The following is a 22,676-nucleotide window of genomic DNA, read 5'->3' on the forward strand; positions in this document are numbered from 1 at the left end:
CAAATTCGAACAGACAAACGAACAACTACTGCTCCGTCTAACATGCTACATATTCGAGAAAAATGGCATTCAGCAGCAGTTTTCAAAACATTTCGAATCTAAAGAAAATATTGCATGCAGCATATGAAACAGATTACGCAGACAATTGAACTGTAATTCGCAGCAAAAAATGTAAAACAGATTAAATCTTTACAGATGAAAAATATCATGCTTCGGACAACCTTAAATACTTCAAGCTGAGTACTTACTTGATCCTCTGCATAATCTGAACTGACTTGACACGAACTTCATCGTTTCGTTAAGAAGTTTAACTTGGTGGAGAAAAGCTTCTCGTTGAATTCCACCATAACTTTTACTCTTCTTGAATACCCTGAAGCAACAAATGGTTCGTAAGTGAAAAAGGAACATAGCTACAATACCGTATTTATCAAGAAAATCGTCACGTATTTATCATATTGAATGGTGGAAAACTTCCAATCACAATTAAAAAAATTCAGACAGAAGAGAATATGCTCTCAATCTAATCTACAAGACTTAAATCGTGAAAAATATTGCACTAATTGGATGGATTTCAGTAACGGGGTAGGTAAATATGAGTTAAGATATACCATGTAATTTGCTATTTTCCGTATTTTTCGGAATAAAACGTACGCGCATCAGTAGAACTCGATGTGGTACGATGTTAAGACAAGCGCACATCCGACAGTGCTCCCTTTCTGAACAGCATACAAGGTGAAAAAGCCCTCACGTTTTCCAGGTACCTTGATCAAGAAGTAATCCCCCTATACTCCATTTCATCGATTAGTTGCTGAGCTTTATCTTCACATCCATGTTTTCGAAACCCATGAATGAGAACATCGTAGGCGATTTTATCACGGCACACATTGTTCTTATCCATTTCTTTTACGAGCGATTCGGCCTTATCCATTTGGTTGATCTTGAAAAATCCATCAATCAAGCACGTGTAAGTAACAACCGAAGGCGAAACTTCTCTCTCCATTTCCTTAAAGAGACCGGAAGCTTTCTTCATATTTTTACTCCGACATAATTCAGCTATCATCGAAGTGTAAGAGATCGTGTAAAAGATTTCATCAGGTTTCAAGCCCTTAGAAATCACTTCTTCGAACACACTGTACGCCTCATCCACCCTTCCAAAAGTGGATAACGCATTAACGAGTATCGCGTACGCGACTAAATCGGGACAAATCCCGATTTTCAACATTTTCCCGTAAATCACAAGAGCCTTACTCGGATTCGCCTGCTTAACAAATCCATCGATGAGGATACTATAAGTCACAACATTAGGGAGTGCGTTACACTTAAGCATTAGTGGAATAAGCACTAGTGCCTCGTCCGATTTCCGATCTTTGCACAGCCTGTGAATAACCGCACTATACGTAAACACATTCGGAGAAATGCCTACGCCCCACATTGCGTTAATCATTTTCACAGCTTCACCCACTCGCCCTTCGTTGCAAATTCCATTCACCACGTGGTTGCATGTAAAGCAATCGGGAAGAAAACCCGCATCTTCCATGCTATTGAAAAACTTCAAGGCTTTCTCAAACGCACCGATTTTAGAGAACCCCACTATTAAAGGCTTGTAACTGCTTTTATTAGGATCCAACTTATTTCTGACCATCGCCTCGAAAACCTTATTCGCAGAACCCATGTCGCCCTGATCACAAAATCCACTAATTAAAATGTTGTACGCATGCTGGTCGTACTTGTAACCAGAATTTTCAATCTTTTGGAACCAATCGAACGAGTTCCGCATCGACCCATGTTTTGCATAGCCTTTTGAAATCGAGCTATACGTGACACGAGAAGGTTTGATATTATTATTTTCCATCTCTTCAAGCAAACTAAGAGCTTTGTCAATATTCCCACATCGACAAAAACCCTCGATCAAAATACTATAACTATATGCATCTGCTGCAACCAAACCTTTCTTCATCTCGTAAAACACCTGCATAGCCATATCTTGTTCACCTTTATTTACATACGCGTGAATAACCGTGTTATAGCAGTAACAATTTAGTGGCTGATTATCGCGTTTCAATTCTTCGATAAATCCCCAAGCTTCATCAATAAGTCCGACTCTGCATAGTCCATGAATGTACGCACCGTAAGTTACAACCGATGGACTGATCCCAATTGTCTCCATTTCCTCCAAAATGTTAGTTGCTTCATAAATACCTTCTTTACCACGACCATAATTGCAGTAAAAATTCATCATAATTGTGTAGGTATACACACTAGGAAACGGTCCGTATTTCTTCATTTCTTCGAATAAAATCATAACAATCTCCCTTTCATTGGCTTGCGCCAAACATTTAAGCAAGAAATTGCACGACCGAATACCAGGTTGAAACCCAATTCTCCTGGCTTGCGTAAACACATCCAATGCATTCTCTAACATCCCATTCGAAGCAAAAACCTTGACGAGTTCATTGACCAAGAAAGTTGACCCTTCTGCATCACTCGGGGAATCTAATAAAGCATACGGTATATCAAACAAATCGAGCCCAGCTTTCTGATAACAGCAAACAATCTCCCTAAGCAAGTGGTGAACTTCCATTTGCATTTCCGCACACGCGTATACACGAACAACAACGTTAAAAGCCGCTACCCATCGATCAATACCGTATTTCTCCACAGACTTGGCGGAACATAATTTTTTCGCTGCGTTCCAATTAAAAGACTTGAACACTCTAACAACAGTAGAAAACAGCTTAATGCTTTTACGGTCACGGTTATTTTCTCTTAAAACAGTAATTTCACTCTCCGAATTACTTTCGGAATTCGAAGTGGAACAATCAGAATCATCCGATAAAGGAAGTGTAGAAACACGACTGTACATCATATTGCACGAAAATCTGCTGCTACTGTTATTTACAGTTACGAACCTTGTAAGAAAATCAAACTTAGGGGTTGCCCAAAATTTTGGAGAGAATGAAGAATTTCTTGGAAAGAAGCAGGCACCCATAAAATAAAAATCCAACCTTTATGTTTTTTAGGTCCGCAAAATTACTGACCGGCAGCTTGTCATCCATTTCATGGAGACAGTAAGTGATTGGTTGATAGCGGCGGCGGCGGCGGAAGCACAATAAATGGAGGGAAAACAAAATTTGCAGATGAAGAGAAGAAAAGAGAGTGGGGCGGAGCGAGTAAACAACAACAGAGACGAACACTTTCAAGTTTCATCCAACACCATTTTAATTTTGATTTTAATTTTAAAATCATTCTGTATTGATTTATTGGGCCAATGATAATTCTTATATGGGCCGGGCCAGTTTCATTGATTGTGGCCCATTCCAATTACGTAATTTCATTCTGCCCATCAGAATTTACCTTTTCTTCTTCTTCTTCCCCACAACAGCTAGCTGAATTACTTGCTGATTCAAGGCTGCTACGACGTCGTATGGGTTCATTTCATATGTTCTTCATTTTCCAATCGTTACTCTCTGTCTGATTTACCTTTTTTTGGTGCAGCTTTAATCGATAGATTGGAATCGATGTCGTTTATGAAAGGAGATTTGCTCTCAAAAACTCGGAAACTCGTCAAGGGTTTTGCTAAATCCGAGCCTTTATGGCTTAAAGCCATGGAAAAGTACGTCACTTTTATCAGTCAGATTCTTATTGCTGGATTGGTACAAAAAAATGTTGCAGAATTATGATGAATTTTTTATTTGTTTCTTCAATCAATTTTTTTGAATTAGGGCTCCACCTGCAACATTCCCTCGCGCAGAAAGTAAGGTGAAACCGATAAGTTTCCCGGAGGACACTTATGTCAATAAGTTTTTCCAGAAGCATCCGGATTCCAAGTTTGAAGATGCTATCAAGTAATTTGATTCACTCTCTTTTCTACCTTGCAGGATTGATTTTTTTTTTTTTTTTATTATTTGATTATAGACAAAAGAGAAAGGAAATTAAGACTGTAATATGATGTTTGTTTCGTAAAGTAGTTGATTAGAGTAGTAATTCCACTTGATTGGTTGTGGGTGTATTATATTCCTCTACGGTTTGCCAATCTTATCGAAACTTGAATTGCAGACTACAGTGCTTCGTTTTGTTGTTGGTATTGAATTTGGAAACTAAAAATCTGTTTGTACATCTCTTGTGCTTTAGCTTTCGAGTGCCGTTGTTTAGAGATTCAGGTAGTTTAGTGGAGCTGCAACGAGCTTATTTAAAGTTTAAACTCAACGTAGATTGATCTTTTCTCGACTATTAGCTCAAGTTTTACGCGACTGATAGGCATTGGAATTTAGCTGATATGAGTTAGATTTATGATCGAGAGTAGCTGGCAGATATGCAGGAAAAGCCATTGTTATTAGATATTTAGGTTCCCTACATAGGCATGTGCATCCTAGAAAACGTTTGGAAAGGTGAGACCGATGGAGAATTTAACACGTTATTTTAATTTTTCTTGCTTGTTTATTCCCGAAGAAAATTGGGTGCAACCATTGAACTCAATGTATGAAATGGATTATCTTTTGGGATAAACGTTGCCAATTTCACTAACGGAACGTGATTTTGAATTCATGAATTTTGCTGCTGTGAAGGGCAGATTTTCCGTTTTTATGAGCTTTTGAATTTCTTTCTTTCTCACTGTTGCAGCTACCAATTACATCAAATAAATTAAACCTTTTCGAATCGATTTACTGAAAAACGCATTTCCACTTGTACACATTGCAACAGAATATCCGGTTTCAATCCACCTTCAGCCCGTGTATTTGCTTGGAGAGTTCTCGAGTTAAAGGAGCAGGGTGTTGCTGACGATGAAGCAATGGCTGTTGCAGATGTATGCAAAAATTTCTCATTTACTGTTAAATGGAATATTCTTTTTCCCCTAAACTTAAATGGTTGTTACTTTTGTCGTAGATGGAATATCGAGCTGAAAGAAAATCGAAAAAGAAAGCATATGCTCGGCTGAAGCAAATCGCACGTCTTCAGGGGAAAAGGCCCCCTCCAAATCCATATCCGAGCGCTATCAAAGAGATTCAAGCGGAAGAAAGAAAGTTTGTTCGTGACAGATTCAATAATCCCGATACATTTCGAATTGTGAATAAGCTGAAACAGGACAAGGCTATTGAGATGATCGAACGACGAGGGTTCACGGGCCAATGAAAACGCAGATGTACTCTATGCTATAAGCTACCGTATTTACTATTTGTTTTCCGGGCTTTAATTTTATTTTTAATTTATCATCAATTGCTTTACGACACACTTCACTTTGAGTTGTTCGGAAATTTACGGTTCGAATCATAAATTCACTCGAGCACTGTGAAGAATAATGTTGCTATGTTTTTCGAATTTATTTTTAGAATTCTTTGTAAGATTTTTTTTTTCTTTCACAATGAGAATAAGCAAAGCTGGAATGAACACTGTGTAAGATTATATATTACACAGATCATTGAAAACATAGGTGCATACAAATGTCAACAAAAACACAAATAATTGAAACTCTGCATTTTCAATGTAATAAATCAACGATCGTCGTTTATTTCAAGCCAACTCGAGCCGGGCATTTTCTTGATATCCCTATTCTCAATCCACTCTCTCAATTTCCCCACACAGCTCCAATTCTCCGAATCAGCAAACGTATTCGACAACAGCACATAAGTCGAAGCATCACTCTCATCAATCTCAAACGCACGCCTCGCTGCATTTTTGGCCGTCCCTACATCCCCGTGGGCCCTACAAGCCCCGAGCAACGTTTGCCAAACAACCCCACTCTTTGCTCTAAACGGCATTTTCAAAATCAACTCTTCGGCTTCTTTAATCCGGCCCGCCCGACCAAGAAGATTCACCACGCAAGCATAATGGTCCTCTTGAGGCACAACACCATAATCACTCCCCATGCAAGAGAAATACTCGAGCCCTCTATCGATAAACCCCCCTTGACTACAAGCATACAGCACGCATATCAAAGTAATATGATTCGGCTTTTCTCCTTCAACTCTTGTCATCTCTTCGAAAATCTCGAGGGCATTTTCGGAAAGCCCGTTTTGAGCGTACCCCATTATCATAGTCGTCCAAGAAACCACGGTACGTTCTTTCATAGATCTGAAAACCCTCAACGCACCTTCCATGCATCCACATTTCGCGTACATATCAAGCAATGCGTTATCCACACACACATCGATTTCGTCGCCGAGTTTTATAGCAAAGACTTGGACTTTTTGCCCTTCATCTAAACTAGCCAAGCTAGCGCACGCGTTAAGCCCTGTTGCAAGAGTGAACTTATTTGGCGTAATTCCGGCCTTCGACATTTCATCGAACACCTTAAGTGCTACGATTGGCTCACCACAATTCAAACACCCTGCAGCCATTTGAGTCCAGGAACACACATCCTTTGTAGAAATCTCATCAAAAGCTCGAAAACCTTCGTCGAGCCTTCGATTCTTCAAGTACATGTCCACTAAAGCATTCCCCACGCACCTTTCAATTGCGTGACCTGTTTTCACCATTAAGGAATGAACTTGCAATCCTATTTCAAGATTCGATAGCTCGGCGCATCCGGTGAGAGCCGTGGCGAAAGTGAATTCGTCTGGTTTTACACCTACACGAATCATTCTTTGCCACAATCTTGGTATATCCTCGCATTTAAATTTCAAATAACCGTCGAGTATAGCATTCCACGAAACAATATCCTTATAAAGACACCCTTCGAAGAGGCGTATAGCTTCGTCCAACTTACCGTGCCTGATCAAACCGGTCAAGAACGCGTTGACTAAATAGACATTGCTCTCGAATCCCAGCTTAATGATCAATCCATAAACTTGAAGCGCACAAATTAAGTCTAAACTCTCGGCAAATGAGCAAGCATGGAGTGTGCTGACGAATGTGTACTCGTTAGGGCTAATGCTGCTCCTGTGCATATCCGAGAAAAGGGAAACTGCTTCGGTCGGGAAATTCTTTTGCACGAAACCAGCAATGAGAACCGTCCATGACACTACGTTCTTCTCGGGCATTTCATCGAACACCTGGTGACCGTCAGAGATGTCTCCGCATTTCACATAAGCATTCATCAAATGGTTGTGGATGAAGATGGAGTCCGACTCGAAATCCGATGTTTTGATGAGTTTTGCGTGGACCATTTTCGCCCTTCTCAAGTTTGAAGTCCCCACGCATTCCTTCAGGGTAGTGGCGTAGGTGGTTGTTACTGTGTGAAATTTCTTCAGTTGAGAAACTAACATGACTTGTATTTGTGTATTTCAAGAACACACAGTCGGAAAAAGCTTGGTTAAATTCAAATGGTGCTCCAATGGAGTAATAAGACAATCTGTAACTGGGAAAGAAAATATGAGAGAGAAAATTACATGCTGCCATTGACTACTGATATTGTAAAACTAGTTAACATGGTAAGCCTTTTTATATAAAGATTATAATTATATTTCTTCATTTTTTATATGAAGAGTAATTAATATATCTCTTCAAAACTAAAACTTGAAATTCATTACATAAACTGCAATGGATTGCATCAATCTTTTTTTTTTTCCGTAGTTACAACTAAAGATCATTCGAACGACAACTAAAAAGTAAAGCAAACAAAAGATAAGAAACAGATTCGATCTACTCTCGACCAATCGAAACCAAGCTCATGCTATACGGCAACACGATAGGAGAATACATAGATTTCGGACCCAAAGTCGAAACATCACACAATTTCTTCATCCTCCGAATATCGAACTCGTACAAGTAGACATTCGCCGAAACCCGAAAAAGCACCTTCCCGTCTTTGAACGCAAGAGGATCCATCCATGCAAGCTCGTCTCTGCATAATCTACTCCTCACTTTCTCCGATATTCCGTACAGCACTTTCGGATTCTCTTCCTCCAATTCATCCAACGGCATAAAAATCTTCAACTCCCATTGAGGCGCGAATCGATCTTCAAGAACCCACATTTGAAGACCATCTTCCGATACAATCACATAGCAAAGCTCCCCTCTCGATTCTCCTATACACATTTCGGGTACACTAGTGAACTGCGTAGATGGAATAGGCAAGTCAACCAACCAAGAAAGCTCGTTTTGTGTATCGTACATAAGAATTTGGTATCCGTCTGTCAGCCAATACAAAACCCCTCCTTCGACAAGAACCCCTTTGTTTTTTACGAGGTTGTGGTTGCACATACAACGCTCTTTCGATCTTGCCCACAAACCCGTTTTTGAAGAATAAACGTCGAACGAGAAGCAATACTCGTCTTCTCCAATTTCGGTATTACAAACCGCCACGAGTTTGAAGTGTGTTGAAACATCAATAGGGTTCTCAAACGGGTCGAAAACTATGGCGACATTGCTTTCTTGTGGAAGATATTCAGGCCATTCGACGCTCATCCATTGCTTGTTCAACGGGTTGCAAACATAAATACTAGGATTGGATGAAGGGAGACAACTTCTACAACACAAGAGACCGTTGTTTAGTGACGAAAGGACAACATTTTCGGGGAGGAAATCGAGAACGGTGGGCCACACATTGATGTTATCGGATCCGACGGGAATGTAGCTAACGGAGTTGATGGATTCATTGTTTGCCCATTGGAATATTTCTTGGAAGAAAAACCCGGAAAGGGGTTCCTTTTTTTTAATCTGCAATTTGACGAATGAGCGGTCGGAGATCAGATTAAGCCACTCTTTCGAAACGTACTTTATACAGTGCAGTGTCTTGGCGGGCAATCGGCTTAGTATGTTGATCGGCATGTCATCGTTTGCGAACCAACGAAGCTTCATTTTCGAACAAAACTGCGAATAACAAAAACAATTCATAGTTACAAGATTTAGCTGCAGAAAAAGGCAAGATAAATTTTGACATGAACTAGCTCACATAGACATAGGCACTGGTATAATTACAGTAGTTTTCTCATATACATACATGCATTCAGATTTCAGACAGAAAATCAGTAATTGGTAAAAAAATTGCACAAGTATTTGATGAATTTCGGACAGAAGACAAAAAAAAAAAAAAACAGATTTTACCACAGATTATATGAACAAGAAAGTAGACTAAGAAAACAATATCAAGAATCCCAGAAATTACAGAAATTTGCAAAGTAAAGGGAACCCAGAAACAAACCTCAGACAAGAAAATCTGTCTTGTTTTCGACTGTCCAAACGAAACTGAAAAATATTCAAAAAAAGTAAAAGTGAGACCCAGTAGGAATTAGGAAACAAAGAGCTAGGTGATTCATGTATACATTACATACACACAAAGGATTGGGGAAGAAGACACACAGTGCACGTTTGCTGTGTGTACGGTCAAGAAAAAGTTGTCACCAACTTTTTTGCCAGCTTCCTCACTATAAGCACCTGACCCCTCTACTCCTTGTTTGTTTTGAACTTTTTGTTTGTCATATTTCAATATCAAGTTTATTTAGTCGATCAAAAAATTAAATTAAATTAAGTGTATAAATTAATATTTTCTGATCACTCATATAAATTTCTTTTACCATTTTGAATCATTTTTAATATTCATATCTGAATAAAAGAAGTTTTAATTTTTTTTAATTTATTGTTTGTTTCTCTAACAATTTCTATCTATTTGCTCTAATTTTTATTGTAATAATTATTAGGAACGAAGGTGGCTTTGTAGCCAATAATTTTCTATATTTTTTTTTTTATAAATAAAATGTATCTAGTATGAGTTTTTACATATTAAACTGAACACAAATATATTCAATAGAAAAAAAAAAGATACGGATTTAACTTTTTAACATAGCCGAAACCCATGAATAAGAGTGTAAATAAATAAAAAATCGGAAACCAACCCTCGTTAGGAGAGTTAGTACCTACTGTTTTCTGTATAAAGATTTTTCAGTTGTCTCTGTGTGTGTGTTGTGTGTTTGGGGGGTGGGTGGTGGTGTAATCAACCAGTTCGTGCTAATTTCTTCAAAATAAAATGGCAGAATATTCTAGTATGTACAGTTAAAAAAAAAATTACAAGAGAGAGATGAGAGGCAAATGCACACTAATAAATGATCATCAACCAGTTAACATTATTCATCTGTACTAACATTCTTCGACTTTTTTTCCACATTCATCTCCGTTGTCGGGATCGAATTGGATTTCGATCTGGAAACACGTTTTCTGGGATTTCTTGGTAAAGTAGTATCCTTAGAGCTCTTCTTGATTTGACCTGGTTTTACATTCTTGCTAGACGAGCCCTTTGAACTAGGAATAGGTCGATTCTGGGCAAATGTTGACGTTGCACCAAATGGTTCAAATTCGTTCGGATTTGGGGAAAGTGGTGGGAATGAATTCAGATTCAGAGATAGAATCTTCGGCTTCACATTAATCACTTTCTCACTTGTATTATCTATATCCACATCCATTTCATCCTGCAAAAATATTTCACAGAAATTGTGAGAAATTCAAGAAGGCATCTAACTAGTCACATAGTTTAATTAGATCAATTAGAAGACAACTGTAAGAAGATGGACACAGTACTAGAAAAAATTACCTCATCTTGTAAATCGACGATTTGTTCAGAGTCGGATAAACTGTCTCCCTCGGAATCAGCCATCTCCTCACACTCAAACTCTACATTTTCCCCAAATTCTTCCTCAGAGTCACTTAATTCTTCCTGTTCCATTACAATTTCCTGAATCGATTCATTACTACCTGCGATATCAGAACATTTCCTACTTCCTTTGGTTCTTGATTTAACCATTCGAGTTTCACCCGAATTTTTAGAAGAATCATTTGGGCTCTCGGAGTGTTTGCTATTGGATGTGAAACTCGGATGAAAGTTCAAGTCTAGTTCATTAACCTTTCCTTTAAGGCTCGCAACTTTTGTACCCGAAGAACGTTCTAGCCTAGATGATTCCGCAATTGAAGGAGCTGAGGCAGTATCTATATCGTCACTTCTTTGTAGAAGGGGATGAAAGTCAACACCGAGCGATGAAGCATTTTCTTGGGGGGGAGTTTTGGAAGACATGCTAAGAAAGTTCACAGCATCTTTTATATGTCGGGGATTGTGAAAAAGACCGAGACTTAGTTTCGGTTGTTGCTTTCCAGAAAAGAAAGTGAAAGAACTCGATGTGCTAGTAGTGCTGTTCACTGGGTAGTAAGGCATAATAGAGGATGCATTTTGAGGTGATTGGAACAACAGAGGATGCATCTGAAGAACAGAATCACCACCTCTCTCTGGTACTTCTACACGTTTATTACTAGCAGTAATACAAACAGAGTTGCTCGTACTCGGTACAGATTTTGCTGAAGAGGCAACTCTGTTTTCTACAACTGCTCCAGCCATTCTTGAAGTGTTGACAGAAATCTTTGCTGAAGCGACAGCCTGTGAGCTTTTGAAATCTGACTGCGACATAATCCGAACAGATGCAGGGAGATTTACAGGTGGCAAACCGGGAGCTAATTTCACCAGACGTGCGTTGTTTGGTCTACGAGTTCGATAGGGTCGAAGGATTACTTGAGAATTTGCTGGTCTTTGAAGTGAAATCAGAAGTGTAGTAATTTAGCTTAAAACGACAAGCACATAACAATGAACACCGAGAGAAAAATTGTGGCACAGTAAGATTTACCTTGAAGCAGCTGGAGAGTTGGAAATTATCTGGGGTTGGATATCTTTGGCTTGAGAATTCTCATGAGAGGGGAGGGAAGTCGGAAGACTCGAAGAAACATTGTTATTCGGCCTCCAATCTGCCAAAAACGCCTCGTGAACATAAGCTTCATCTTCCTTCCTCAAGTGATTATCACCCTTAGTTTCTTCTACGGCGTTATCAGTGCTATCATCCTGAAGATTTTTAGAGTATTTTTAGTAAAAACAAGCCTCTAATAAAGTAAACGTTTTTCCTCGTGTCTATTTTTCATGGAAGAGGATACGACAAAAATTTAAAATAATATTCTATGCAGAAATCAAATAAGTTTTTGTCAAACATTCGAAGAACAGTGTACACATTTTCACAATCCCAGCAACCAGCGTATAAAATACAAAAAAAACTGGCAAATGGCACGAAATAACGATATAAGAAAAATGATAGAGATAAACCCGAAACCTCTTAAACATTCAGAAGTTCCTAAATATCACAGACAAATAATATATCAAATTCAAATATGATCCAGGTCCTGTACTTCACCAGAAACAAAAAGGACTAAAAGGTCTCTTCAGTAAACCAAACTAAAAAATCTACATGAAGAATTCAGTCCACTCAGGATCATTGTTAACAGTGTCATGTAGATCATAACTGCATATTGATCACATAACCGACTCTAACAAATAATAGAAATCCATTTTAAAGGTAATGTAATTGGATAAACACCAAGAGATCGAGTTTAAGAATTATATGTACCTCTTTTTCGGTCGACGAATGCCGATTTGAAGTAGAAGGTTTGCTAGTTTTTCTTTTTAATGCATATAAGCGCCGCTTCGCGTTCTTGGTTGCATCAGATTTATATGACTTTTGTGTGCCACAAGCAATGCGCCACTGCCGTGGAAGAAGCGAAGGATCTCTGTAAGGAACGAAAAATCTCCATATTGATATCCAGTCGAGTTTAAACCTTTTCAACCCCTGCATCATTTTAATCAAATATCTGAATGGAAAGTAATTGTCTCGTTAACTTTGCACTATACGAGCCACTGAACTTAAGAGCATACCATTTCAATACGAGCTATCTCTTCAGAGCTCAAGGGTGAATTTTTTATCGTCCGCACAGCCTACGAGATAAAAATGGGTAAATTTTTATTTTTATTGATGCAAAACACACAGCAACAACTTCTCTGTACAATCAGAAATGATTTCATACCTTTATTGGATTTCCGGGTGCTTTTGATGATGAACGATTTTTCTGCCTCACAAATATCTGTTTCACAGGATATATCAGTACCTTGAATTAGCATGACTTCTCTCATCAAGGAACTTTATTTACGGAAATAGGAGGGGATAGTAATTCATCTTTCACATGAAACTGTTATCGTATTCATCATGAAATTCAAGACATATTTTCCATCAACACTCTTGGGAATAATATGCAAACAATATCCCCTACCGAGACAAATTCAGACTTGAAATTTACAGTTCACAATTAAATACATTACCTGATGCCTAGATTTGCAAGGAAGAAATCGTTTCTGAATAGCCTTCCAATCATTATTGTATTCCATCAACCCTAATGCTAGTAATCTGCAAACAACCCCCATGATGAGAAGACTGAGGTGTACAAGAAGAAACTGCTGTGCACGAGAGAATATGGGTACTTTCATCAAGTAATGCTAGCAACCTTCACATTTAGAACTTGATTGAACAAAGACATTACACGGATATAGTTTCTCAACTATCTGTTTATACAACAGCAACTAGCAAGAGAACACTATGCACGTTTGATTTTTAAATATTTGTCTACACAAAGGTTCTGCACCTCATTGATAATTAATACCAACAAGGATAGTCGACAAATTTCATCTTATCATATTATTTCAGCGCAGGCATATGCTTGTCAACTTCGATGTGGCACGACAAACCTATATCTTCAGTTATGATTAATGGATTATTTTGAGGATACCAATTACGAAATGCAGTTATATCAACAGCTTTGGTTATATAAAAAATGATCGTTACGTAGAATCCCATGAAAGTTGAAATGTTAGATGAAACGTAAGAAAAAGAAAGCATACAACTCACTCATCCTCTGCATCAGTAAAAAGCACCCGAATTGTAAGTGAGGCAGGAGGTGGCTTGTGAGGATAAAGGGCAGGATTGAACAATGGCCAAAACCTCTGAGCTAATTTAGCAATCTCCTTAGGAACAAGAGCAACTGGTTCGTTCTTGGTTTTTTCAAGCAGAGCTGCAGCCATTGTCTTCTTTGGAGAGCAAGAAATTATCCTATTAGAATCTTGAGGAGTGTTCTCTATTTCACCTTGACCATCAGATTCAGCAGAACATGGAGAACTATGAAGAGGAAACAAGGGTTCCTTTTGAAGGAGATTCTCAAAACCAACTTCAATTTGAGATCGCTTGTATGCTCGGACAACTGCCAAACATTATACAGAAATAGGAAATTTTATATAAGCACAAGAAGGAAGCAATGAACCGACAAAGCACAATAAACATATTCGTTTAATATGATGGCGTACCAGAAGAAACCTCATCTACATAGTTTCCAGCTAATCTGAGTGGAGCTACATCCATAACAGACAGAATAGGGCCACAAATGTAAGGTACCCATGAGGTGCGTTCGGTAGTTTGAGAAGAGCTTGCCTGCTCAGACATTACATTTTTATTTCTTTGACTTGACGAGGAACTTATGTCCGAATGCAGCCCTCTACCATTTGGTGGCAACATTTTCTGCCCATCTGTGGCAGAAGGATGAATGTATGGTGGGGAGAAGCAAAAGCTTGGATATGGAATCATTTTATTGGTCAAAACTTGATCTCGTTTTTCGAGCATCTCCACAACTAATTCCTTGACATCAGCAGCAATATGTCCCTTATCCGGCTCAAGAACACAGATAGAGAACACCTGAATAAGCAACTGCACATGCTCGTGAATCAGACAGTGCAACTGTCCTATCTGATGCGGGGTGAACCCAATATTTACAGGAGGCATAAAAGATGGAGCGATGTTGGGCGGAAGGTTTTTCCCATCAAAAGCTGGAAAACACCCAATTGATGCAAACGGTAAGAGAGGGCGCAATGGTCTATTCAACTGTCCTGAAAGCTTCTTGTTCCGTGCAAGGGAAGCTTTTTGGGATCTATTCCGCCTAGTCGTGCGCCGTTCTTCAATCTCCTCCGGTTCACTTTCCAGTGCCTCTTCAAGTTCAAGCTCAAAATCAGCATCGTTTTCTTCATCTTCATCATCAGCATTTGCATTCCCTTGTAAATTCTCGGAATCATCACCCATTAAAACAGCTGCAAGAAATTTTCTATACTCCACTTCATCATCAACATTTTGAAGATCATCTTCATCGTCAGTTTCTTGAAGAAAAGTTTCAAGTTCATCAAGTGTGAAACTTGCAAGAGAGTATCGAGCCCTAGTCCGCATGCATATGGCATCGTCAGTATCCATATCAACCATAGGTTTCTTGGAATCTGCACCATTGCTACCAACATCTGTCAAATTGGTCAGCCTATTCTCCTGGCTACACAGAAATCCGTTTTCCGACTGAGGAATCAATACCAATTCTTTCTCCGAAGTCACATCACATGTTGTACCAGTCCCTTTCCCACAAGCTTCTCCCGACGAAAATGTGGTTTGCTCCACTATTTCTTCTCCAATTTCAACACTTCTACTAGTATGGCAATCTTTCATAATATCTCCATGCTTTTCCTTGAAATTTAAATCAATTTCGGCACAAGGTTTTTCCCTACTATCAGCAACATCCGTATCCAAGTCTTCGACTTCCGAACTCAGGCTTGAAGAAGCTTCCACATAATCAGTTTCTTTAACAAAAGGATTGAAATCCGTATCTTCATCATCGTCTTCTTCCTCGTGCACATTCTGGTTCCCATTATCACCCCCTTGTTCTTGCTTTTCCTCCACCTCACTCTCAGGAGGCAAAGCAGATGTATCCGGTAAGTTAGCGCAATCACGAATAGCAGCATTTTGGTGATTCGGGTCTTGAACCTCAGTTGATACTGAAGTTGAACACCCCTCCATTTTAATCAAAGGATTATGCACCAAAACTATCGACTATGCATCAAATTCAACGGCCATCTCCAAAACGATCCTGGCTGCAACCAATTGATTAAACTGAATTCAAAATTGGGCACTCGTTTGTCACGTCGTTTTAAGCAATACATGACAGGATAACTTAATCATATTGAAGATTGATTGCTAATCTATTGCCCCTTTACCGAATTGTCTTCTTTTATCGTCAATTAGAATTTCTGTTATCGTCAAGTAAATGTATAACCTTGTGAAGAAACCCTAATTAGGTCTTACGGAGACAAATTAGCACTTACCGCCAACTGATAGCTCACCGGCGGTGACTCAGCAACTCCTCCGTCGGTCCACAGACCTGTCTCTTTCGTCGTCTTCAATTGTTTTTTATCTTTCGATACGACGCCGTTTTTCAACTTTGTCTCTTCTTCTCTCCCTACCAATTCGGGTTAGGCCCATTTCTCACGAAAATGGGCCTAATTCTTCCATTGCTGTATTTGGGCTTTCAGTTTAGAAAACTAATGGGCCTAATCTTTATCTCTATGCATACGTAATTATATTATTCTCTGAGCTTACATTTTGATTGGTCCACGTGTAATTTCTAACAAGCACTTAAGTCTTAATTATATTATCTATTAATTTATGAATATATGATCAAAATGCTCTAAGCGAATTCTCCAGAATATATTACAAGTAGTACAATGATGTTTTATCTAAGGTCAGATGGACTATGATCACACATTGTTCAGCACATTAAACAACAAAACAAAAAACAAAAAAAAAAAAACGAAAAACGGTCAACCGTTAACTTTTGATAACACGAGAAACCCTCTCGAAAAAGACACTGCACATACTTGTGCTGAAAACGAGCGTCTCCTTCATCCACTCTGGTGCAACTCTTTCAAATGTGCCCAACGACAACACACGGTATAGCAATTCTACTTCGCCCTTTGAATTAGTTATCCATGTCAGGCTGAACGAATAACCTGCACCGTGTAAATCAACATTTTGACTTGTAATATCAAATAAAAGTAGCTCCCCCCAAATTAAAATAAATCGAAAAATTACCGCTCGATTGGTGATGCACCAATATACATAGTTCATTACTTTGAGAAAGAGGCGATACTTTCATGCCAACTACAAACTCAACAAGATACTGAAACACGCAGTTGACAGAACTAGTGCCTGCCACATCACCACCTAACGTCAACACAGAAATAGTCAGATTCCTTCAACGAGACACAATGTAGTAAACGAAATTTTCCTATTCGGACATACCTGAACCGTTAATTTTTCTTTGACAGCAGGCAGGGTGAACCATAATATGTTGATCTGCTTGCCGGTCAAGTTCCACATCAGCAGATGACGTAGCTCTGTCTTCAGTACTACGCACTAATTTACGTTTTTTCGTCGATTTTATAGGAGATCCATCGTGCGTTTCTTCAGCTGGGGTATCGTCATGTGAGTTGTCTTGAAGCTTTTGGAGCCTTTTGATTTCTTTCGAGAGTTCCTCATCTACAGCATTTTAGAGAGCAAAAAATGCCAATCATTCATTTAAGGAACGGAAACCATGAAAAGTTGAAAAATATACCGAGTCGAAAAGCCAGTCACTACGATCTAATATTTGACAATAAATTAGTTCCTTACTTTTCTGGTTCTCTTCCGTCAAAAGCTTTTGGTAGTGAACAGTCTGTTCTTCACTAGAAGATCTGCAGCCAAACAATATTTATGCTTTATATTTCAGAAAACGTGGAAATTCTAATACATCGTAATATTATTACAGATTCATGCCTGATAGAAGCCAATTCATATTTCAATTCATCAACTTGTCCAGTCAGCTTTTCGTTCTCACTTTTCAAGTGCTCTATTATTTCATCTGCAGCTGCATTAACAGATATACAAATGATTTAAGAAAATTCTGATGAAATTTGAAGAGGTAACAACAAAATTGGAATCCAATAACTGAATCAACAGAGATCCAAGTGCAAGATGTGCGAAGACAGAACATATTTGAATATGTAAATTCATATATTTATTAGTGAATGTGTCGATGTATGTATGTATTGCTGGATAAGTTAATTTTATACATTAACGCAGCTTCTGAAAGCCGAAGAGCAAAAAGTAAGTGGTGGACCACATGAATGACAAGGTAAGAAGAACACTAGACTTAGCACAAAAAGTCACGAAAACTTCAACCAACGAACAGGTTCCGAACTCTTCAAAATTAAAGTGTATCAGACCACTTTATCAATGACAGAAATATATACAAACCCTAGAGATCCCCTAATAAGAAGCTTATCCAGCTTCGTTAGTAACACATCACGGGATTCAATCATCAAAAACTAACTTTAAGACACCGGTTTACTTTATGACAAAGAAATCTGCCAGGTCAGGCAAATGCGTCAATAATTAGCACAACACTATCATAATGGAATCTTAAACGGCAAATTAAGCTAAGTGTTATCTAAGAAGAACACCAGAGATTTGGTAATAGAGAATCGTGAGGAGTAAAGCTAATTAACTTCCACAGGCATTTCATGAACTATGATATCGATATACAGCATGCACACATAATCATATGTGAACATTCATTACGTATAAGTCTAAACTCACGAATGCAAGAATTCATAAGATAGCAGATAGCAGGTAAAAACAAAAAAAAAAAACTGTTAACCAAACAGAGGTTGCAAGTTCTTTTTTAACAACGGAAAGTGGTGTATATTGTAAGGATTACCATCCGCATATTTCGAGAATTTCACTTCTTGATCACGATTCAGCTCGTCAAATTCAGATTCTTTTTCTTTCTGCAGTAGGACAAAGAACAAACCTCAAATTCAGAACATTATATATTTACACACCACATTGCATATCAAAACATGAGTAAAAATCACAGGAAGAAGAAAGACCTTCAGATTGGTGTACTTGCTGTAGAGCTTCGCGTAAAGCACCTCCATCTAAAGCCGAGATCCAAAAATGAAACTAAATCAGAAACCAGAACTGCTATTTTCACAACCCCGATTCAATAACAGAATTAACTATCTGAACTGAACAACTACAAAAACCCTAAATTACATCAACTACTGCTCAACACAGCATATTCAATTCAACGAAATATCAGAAAATTTCAGTTAATTTATGTAAAAACAAATTACAACAGCAAATAAAATCGGCTCCCAAATCACTAACAAGCCTCTAATCTGCACAAATTACGGAGAAGGAGAGAGAAACCTGAACGTTCGGATTTGATGTTTGAAAGTGTTTTAGCGGGTTCATCGTCTTTATTGGGAGAATTTGAAATCGACGCGCTCACACTCTTGGCTCGCTGCCCTGTTTGGAATCTGTATGCACGTTCAAATAATTTTTTATTTTCATTTATTTATTTATTTATTTGGGGGTGAGTTTGGAACTAGGCTTTCCTTTTTTTCTTTTTTCCCCCAAATATTTAAATTATAGGGTAAATTCCAACCACACTCCTGAGGTATGGTTAAATTATGAAAAAAAAACCCTTATGTTGGATAATTACAACTACCCTCAATTATGAATCTTCTTACACGTCCACCCTTATGGTTTCAAATTCAACATAATCTTCTAGATTCCGTGGAATCTCTAGTTTGTACTCGTTTTGTGCAAAAATGCAGTTTCTGATGCACTGCAATCTAATATATACAAGTCAAAAAACACATTTTATTATCATATTTGTTCAAAATGTGAAGTTCGAATGGGATAAAACGAGTACAAAATTGAGAATATTTCATAAAAAATTAGAAGATTCCACTAAATTTGACACCGCAAGGGTGGACGTGTAAGAAGATTTATAGTTGAAGGGGTGGTTGTAATTAACCAAACAGGTTTTCGTAATTTGATCATACATAGGGGTAATTTCCCCTAAATTATTTAACAAATGCCAAATTTTGAATCCTTTAATTACAAGAAGATTTTATAAGCTAATAAATGTGAAACAAGATCAGTAAAAATAGAGAACAATGAGTAAAAATGTAAAATGTAAATATAAGAGAGGTGCAATAATTATTAATTATTGCATAAATATGGTGCAATAATTAATAATATAGGTGAAATTAAAAAAAGGGTATAGGTGAAAAGTGAAATTCCTTGGCCAAATAGTTAATTAAGCCATGGAAAAATGTATTTAAAAATAAATAAATAACAGAGTTAATTAATTGGTGGATCCAAATGAAAACACAATGCCGAAGTATAAGGAAACCAAAAAAATGGAGTTCAACATGAATTCCTCGGAATCTGTTAAGCCAATCACTCAGCCTTTGTCAGATTAAAAAAATGTCCAAAATTGAAGAGAGGGAAGCAGAAAGAGAGAGAAGAAGAACAACAACGCACAAGTAACAGCGAACAAATTAATACATCTGTTTCTCTACTCTGCGTTTTAATTTTTGCGAATTTTTGTTTTGATTTTGGTGTGTGTGAAAATTTACCATTTGTTAATAACAGAAAGAGACAGATTTAGAGAGAGAGAGAGAGAGAAGAGAGATGAATGAAAAGGCATCTGTTTCCAAGGAGCTTAATGCCAAACATGCAAAGGTGACCAACCCTTCTAATTATTTTTCTCTTTTCGTTTCATATTGTTTGATTTCATGTCACTTAAATTCTTGAAATGCCGATAAGTTGTTTTTTTTTTTTTTCGATCTTCGTTAATAATGTATCGGAAAAAATCGTAATAGGTATTGGAAGGTCTTCTTAAGCTCCCCGAAAACAGGGAATGTGCAGATTGCCGGAGCAAGTAAGTACATATATTCCGATCCTCCCCATTCGATTCTTTACATATGCTAATATTATATATATAAAAGTGCTGAATTTTGATGATTTTGATGTTAATGCGATCGATACGAATAATATGATTAGGGGCCCACGATGGGCGAGTATCAACCTCGGAATATTTATATGCATGCAATGTTCTGGTATACATCGAAGTCTTGGCGTACACATCTCAAAGGTTTTTATCTTGTATGCTTTCATTTCATCTGTATGATGAATTCGAGTTTTTTTTTTTTTTTTTTTTTTCTATTTTTTATAATCTCTTAATATATAGCACTTTTGTGACTTATGTTTGATCACAATAGGTAAGATCTACGACATTGGATACATGGCTTCCGGAGCAGGTTTCTTTTATGCAGAGTAAGTCCTACTAATCAATTAATTTAGTGCATTTACTTTTCGTTAATTAAAAAAAAAAGGTGTACGTACGTGTTCAATCGAAAAATTAATATTGTACCGTGCAGTGGTGGGAAATGTGAAGTCGAACGATTACTGGGAAGCAGAACTACCGCCACAGTTTGACAGAAATCCAACTGAAAAGTTCATTCAGTCCAAGTAACTTCATCTCATCTTTAAGCATTTTTTTATTGCATTGTTATTTTCTTTTTTTTTTTTTAGTAAATTAATTTTTTGTTTTCCAGATATGTTGAGAAAAAATGGGCTTCGAAAACGTCTCCGCAACCATCGGTTGCAGTCAATCAAGATAATAAATCGGGAGGCACTTCTAGAAAAGGAATTCCAAAGAAAGCAAGAAAATACTCTTTGGATGAAGAAATTTTCACCGAAGAAATGGCTCGTGTCGCTCCTATAATACGAAATCGCGGGGTAATTTCCCGTCACATTTAGAGCAATTAGTATTTACGATTAAGTCATCGTACGCATGGTTTTTGGTTTATAACTTGGTCTACAAATAGTCCAATTTTGTTTTGTACTTGTAATTATTTTTGCATATAATTAGTATATTCGCACGTAAATCCGATAATTTGAAATATTTGTTCGTTTTAAACAGGCTTCATTAGATTTGATGAGCGACATATTTTCGGTTCCACCGAACGAGGTTAATGCAGAAAACAATATTACATCTAGTAAAAGTGCTGACGGTGCAACAGATCTCTTCAGTCTGCTCTACGTATCGGAGGCCAAACAAGATCGTACGGTTGTACCTCCTTCAAGATGGGCCACTTTTGAGTGTAAGAATGAATTTTCCGAATAAAATCGAATTAAACATTATTTGATTAGTAACTAATTATATATAATAAATTCTCTTAACTATTATTGCAATGTGATATCTTTTTTAACATTAATATGGTTTCAGGAGCTGATGCATCGAATATAGAGGACATTTGTTTTTTGTTTTTTTTATCTGTTAGGATTTTTGGGCTGGATATATTCATGAGGAATATATATATATGGAGGATGGAACTCATAGGAAAGGTAAGTCTTCTTACAGTAATCCTGTTCCATTGAAACATTGTTGTTTTGTTTAATTTGCTTTATTATTGCACATTAGACGAAATTGCAAGACGTTTGTTTTCGAGTACGAAGGGGAAAGTACACGTAGGAAATATGCTAAATTTTCCTTCGATATAATATGCTAAAGAATTTGAAGATTTTTATTAATTATCACGAGATTTTATTATTGCTCGATTGTCATATTAAAAAATAAACGGAGAAGGCAATTAAAATCGTGTGAATAATAATTCAATGCATGTAGAAAGATATTGGTTTTTCTGCCTTAATATCTTGAGAAAAATGTAGTAAATTCTCGTTTTTCGATCATGCGACACGGCATTTATAAGAAGAAGAAAAAAAATCCGAACGAGTCTAGTCACGAAATCAAGAACAAAGGGGCACCACCCTCTTTGCCAAAGTGAATTTTTTTTAAATGTAAAAAATTGAAAATATATTAATGCGCGTATTATTTTCGTCGGAATAAACACTTACAACCCGTGTTTCTTGTGTACAGGCACTGTAATGAAGCTCAACACCACATTGTACAGGCACATTTTCACATTCTTGAGAGCAATCTGATAAGACCATATATAGTTAGATAAAACATTCTTTTTTTTTTTTTAATTTATAATTATTCTTTCGGCTCCAATGTGTAGAATATGCAATTTCATCTCCTCGTTTTATTTTTTATTTTTTTATTTTAAAATGGGATCTGATTATGTGATTACTAAGGAATATATCTGTTCGTTTGTTAGCTGAAAACACTTTCGATTATGCAAGACTTCGACAACTAATGAAGATACGTGAAGCACCAGAAACAAA

General features: G+C 37.4%; 7 protein-coding genes across 11 annotated transcripts; 2 read left to right on the plus strand and 5 right to left on the minus strand.

The window, feature by feature from the left end:
- Nucleotides 1-611: 611 nt before the first annotated feature.
- LOC105975029 (uncharacterized) lies at nt 612-2,989 on the minus strand. Its single transcript, XM_013000195.2, is given in 2 exon segments — nt 612-774; nt 776-2,989. Coding segments are annotated over 2 exon segments (2,244 nt in total). The 3' UTR covers nt 612-744.
- Nucleotides 2,990-3,160: 171 nt separating this feature from the next.
- Nucleotides 3,161-5,339, plus strand: LOC105975028 (uncharacterized). 2 transcript variants are annotated; one of them, XM_013000194.2, is made up of 5 exons: nt 3,161-3,422; nt 3,496-3,613; nt 3,723-3,845; nt 4,702-4,804; nt 4,885-5,339. In XM_013000194.2, exons 1-5 carry the CDS (start codon nt 3,269-3,271, stop codon nt 5,128-5,130), a joined length of 744 nt encoding a protein of 247 aa, XP_012855648.2. In that variant the 5' UTR covers nt 3,161-3,268; the 3' UTR covers nt 5,131-5,339. The 2 variants fall into 2 exon arrangements, with proteins under 2 accessions (XP_012855648.2, XP_088679424.1); XM_088823298.1 differs by having other exon boundaries at nt 3,315-3,419.
- Nucleotides 5,333-7,392, minus strand: LOC105975027 (pentatricopeptide repeat-containing protein At2g13600). Its single transcript, XM_013000193.2, has one exon. It carries the CDS (start codon nt 7,200-7,202, stop codon nt 5,490-5,492), a length of 1,713 nt encoding a protein of 570 aa, XP_012855647.2. The 5' UTR covers nt 7,203-7,392; the 3' UTR covers nt 5,333-5,489.
- A 46-nt stretch (nt 7,393-7,438) lies between these two features.
- LOC105974955 (F-box protein At5g07610) lies at nt 7,439-9,343 on the minus strand. 3 transcript variants are annotated; one of them, XM_088823295.1, is made up of 3 exons: nt 9,210-9,343; nt 9,080-9,123; nt 7,439-8,748 (listed from the first exon to the last, which is right to left on the minus strand). In XM_088823295.1, the coding sequence occupies exon 3, from the start codon at nt 8,734-8,736 to the stop codon at nt 7,579-7,581; it is 1,158 nt and encodes a 385-aa protein (XP_088679421.1). In that variant the 5' UTR covers nt 8,737-8,748; nt 9,080-9,123; nt 9,210-9,343; the 3' UTR covers nt 7,439-7,578. The 3 variants fall into 3 exon arrangements, with proteins under 3 accessions (XP_088679421.1, XP_088679423.1, XP_088679422.1); XM_088823297.1 differs by having other exon boundaries at nt 9,238-9,321; XM_088823296.1 differs by having other exon boundaries at nt 9,206-9,307.
- A 522-nt stretch (nt 9,344-9,865) lies between these two features.
- On the minus strand, nt 9,866-16,143 carry DUO3 (Homeodomain-like superfamily protein). Of its 2 annotated transcripts, none has more exons than XM_013000171.2 (10): nt 15,917-16,143; nt 14,090-15,685; nt 13,638-13,986; nt 13,055-13,139; nt 12,763-12,819; nt 12,614-12,673; nt 12,309-12,527; nt 11,541-11,752; nt 10,463-11,444; nt 9,866-10,340 (listed from the first exon to the last, which is right to left on the minus strand). In XM_013000171.2, the coding sequence occupies exons 2-10, from the start codon at nt 15,609-15,611 to the stop codon at nt 9,999-10,001; spliced, it is 3,828 nt and encodes a 1,275-aa protein (XP_012855625.2). In that variant the 5' UTR covers nt 15,612-15,685; nt 15,917-16,143; the 3' UTR covers nt 9,866-9,998. The 2 variants fall into 2 exon arrangements, with proteins under 2 accessions (XP_012855625.2, XP_088679425.1); XM_088823299.1 differs by having other exon boundaries at nt 14,090-15,681; nt 15,917-16,028.
- An 83-nt stretch (nt 16,144-16,226) lies between these two features.
- TTN9 (titan9) lies at nt 16,227-19,068 on the minus strand. The gene is made up of 8 exons (XM_088823300.1): nt 18,843-19,068; nt 18,521-18,568; nt 18,349-18,418; nt 17,406-17,496; nt 17,262-17,323; nt 16,893-17,129; nt 16,683-16,814; nt 16,227-16,600 (listed from the first exon to the last, which is right to left on the minus strand). Exons 1-8 carry the CDS (start codon nt 18,885-18,887, stop codon nt 16,419-16,421), a joined length of 867 nt encoding a protein of 288 aa, XP_088679426.1. The 5' UTR covers nt 18,888-19,068; the 3' UTR covers nt 16,227-16,418.
- A 1,040-nt stretch (nt 19,069-20,108) lies between these two features.
- AGD15 (ARF-GAP domain 15) lies at nt 20,109-21,813 on the plus strand. Its single transcript, XM_088823265.1, has 8 exons — nt 20,109-20,168; nt 20,309-20,367; nt 20,490-20,580; nt 20,708-20,762; nt 20,867-20,957; nt 21,044-21,227; nt 21,412-21,592; nt 21,718-21,813. Coding segments are annotated over exons 1-8 (714 nt in total). The 5' UTR covers nt 20,109-20,117; the 3' UTR covers nt 21,720-21,813.
- Nucleotides 21,814-22,676: the final 863 nt, after the last annotated feature.

This window comes from Erythranthe guttata, chromosome 9 (assembly GCF_056151865.1).
Source record: "Erythranthe guttata isolate IM_541 chromosome 9, IM_541, whole genome shotgun sequence".
In the NCBI taxonomy this organism is placed as follows: domain Eukaryota; kingdom Viridiplantae; phylum Streptophyta; class Magnoliopsida; order Lamiales; family Phrymaceae; genus Erythranthe; species Erythranthe guttata.

What these genes read in the sequence shown, in the direction of transcription:
- AGD15 (XM_088823265.1), top strand. Translation starts at nt 20,118, where the DNA reads ATGAATGAAAAGGCATCTGTTTCCAAGGAGCTTAATGCCAAACATGCA. An exon ending in TTAATGCCAAACATGCAAAG is followed by an intron (nt 20,169 to 20,308) that starts GTGACCAACCCT and finishes AAATCGTAATAG; the next exon opens with GTATTGGAAGGTCTTCTTAA. An exon ending in GCAGGTTTCTTTTATGCAGA is followed by an intron (nt 20,763 to 20,866) that starts GTAAGTCCTACT and finishes TGTACCGTGCAG; the next exon opens with TGGTGGGAAATGTGAAGTCG.
- DUO3 (XM_013000171.2), bottom strand. Translation starts at nt 15,611, where the DNA reads ATGGAGGGGTGTTCAACTTCAGTATCAACTGAGGTTCAAGACCCGAAT. An exon ending in TTTACTGATGCAGAGGATGA is followed by an intron (nt 13,140 to 13,637) that starts GTGAGTTGTATG and finishes GGTTGTTTGCAG; the next exon opens with ATTACTAGCATTAGGGTTGA. An exon ending in CACCCGGAAATCCAATAAAG is followed by an intron (nt 12,674 to 12,762) that starts GTATGAAATCAT and finishes TTTATCTCGTAG; the next exon opens with GCTGTGCGGACGATAAAAAA.
- LOC105975028 (XM_013000194.2), top strand. Translation starts at nt 3,269, where the DNA reads ATGATAATTCTTATATGGGCCGGGCCAGTTTCATTGATTGTGGCCCAT. An exon ending in TTCAAGGCTGCTACGACGTC is followed by an intron (nt 3,423 to 3,495) that starts GTATGGGTTCAT and finishes TTTTTGGTGCAG; the next exon opens with CTTTAATCGATAGATTGGAA. An exon ending in AAGTTTGAAGATGCTATCAA is followed by an intron (nt 3,846 to 4,701) that starts GTAATTTGATTC and finishes ACATTGCAACAG; the next exon opens with AATATCCGGTTTCAATCCAC.
- LOC105974955 (XM_088823295.1), bottom strand. Translation starts at nt 8,736, where the DNA reads ATGAAGCTTCGTTGGTTCGCAAACGATGACATGCCGATCAACATACTA.
- TTN9 (XM_088823300.1), bottom strand. Translation starts at nt 18,887, where the DNA reads ATGAACCCGCTAAAACACTTTCAAACATCAAATCCGAACGTTCAG. An exon ending in TATGAATTGGCTTCTATCAG is followed by an intron (nt 17,324 to 17,405) that starts GCATGAATCTGT and finishes GTTTGGCTGCAG; the next exon opens with ATCTTCTAGTGAAGAACAGA. An exon ending in AAGAAAAATTAACGGTTCAG is followed by an intron (nt 16,815 to 16,892) that starts GTATGTCCGAAT and finishes TGTTGACGTTAG; the next exon opens with GTGGTGATGTGGCAGGCACT.
- LOC105975027 (XM_013000193.2), bottom strand. Translation starts at nt 7,202, where the DNA reads ATGTTAGTTTCTCAACTGAAGAAATTTCACACAGTAACAACCACCTAC.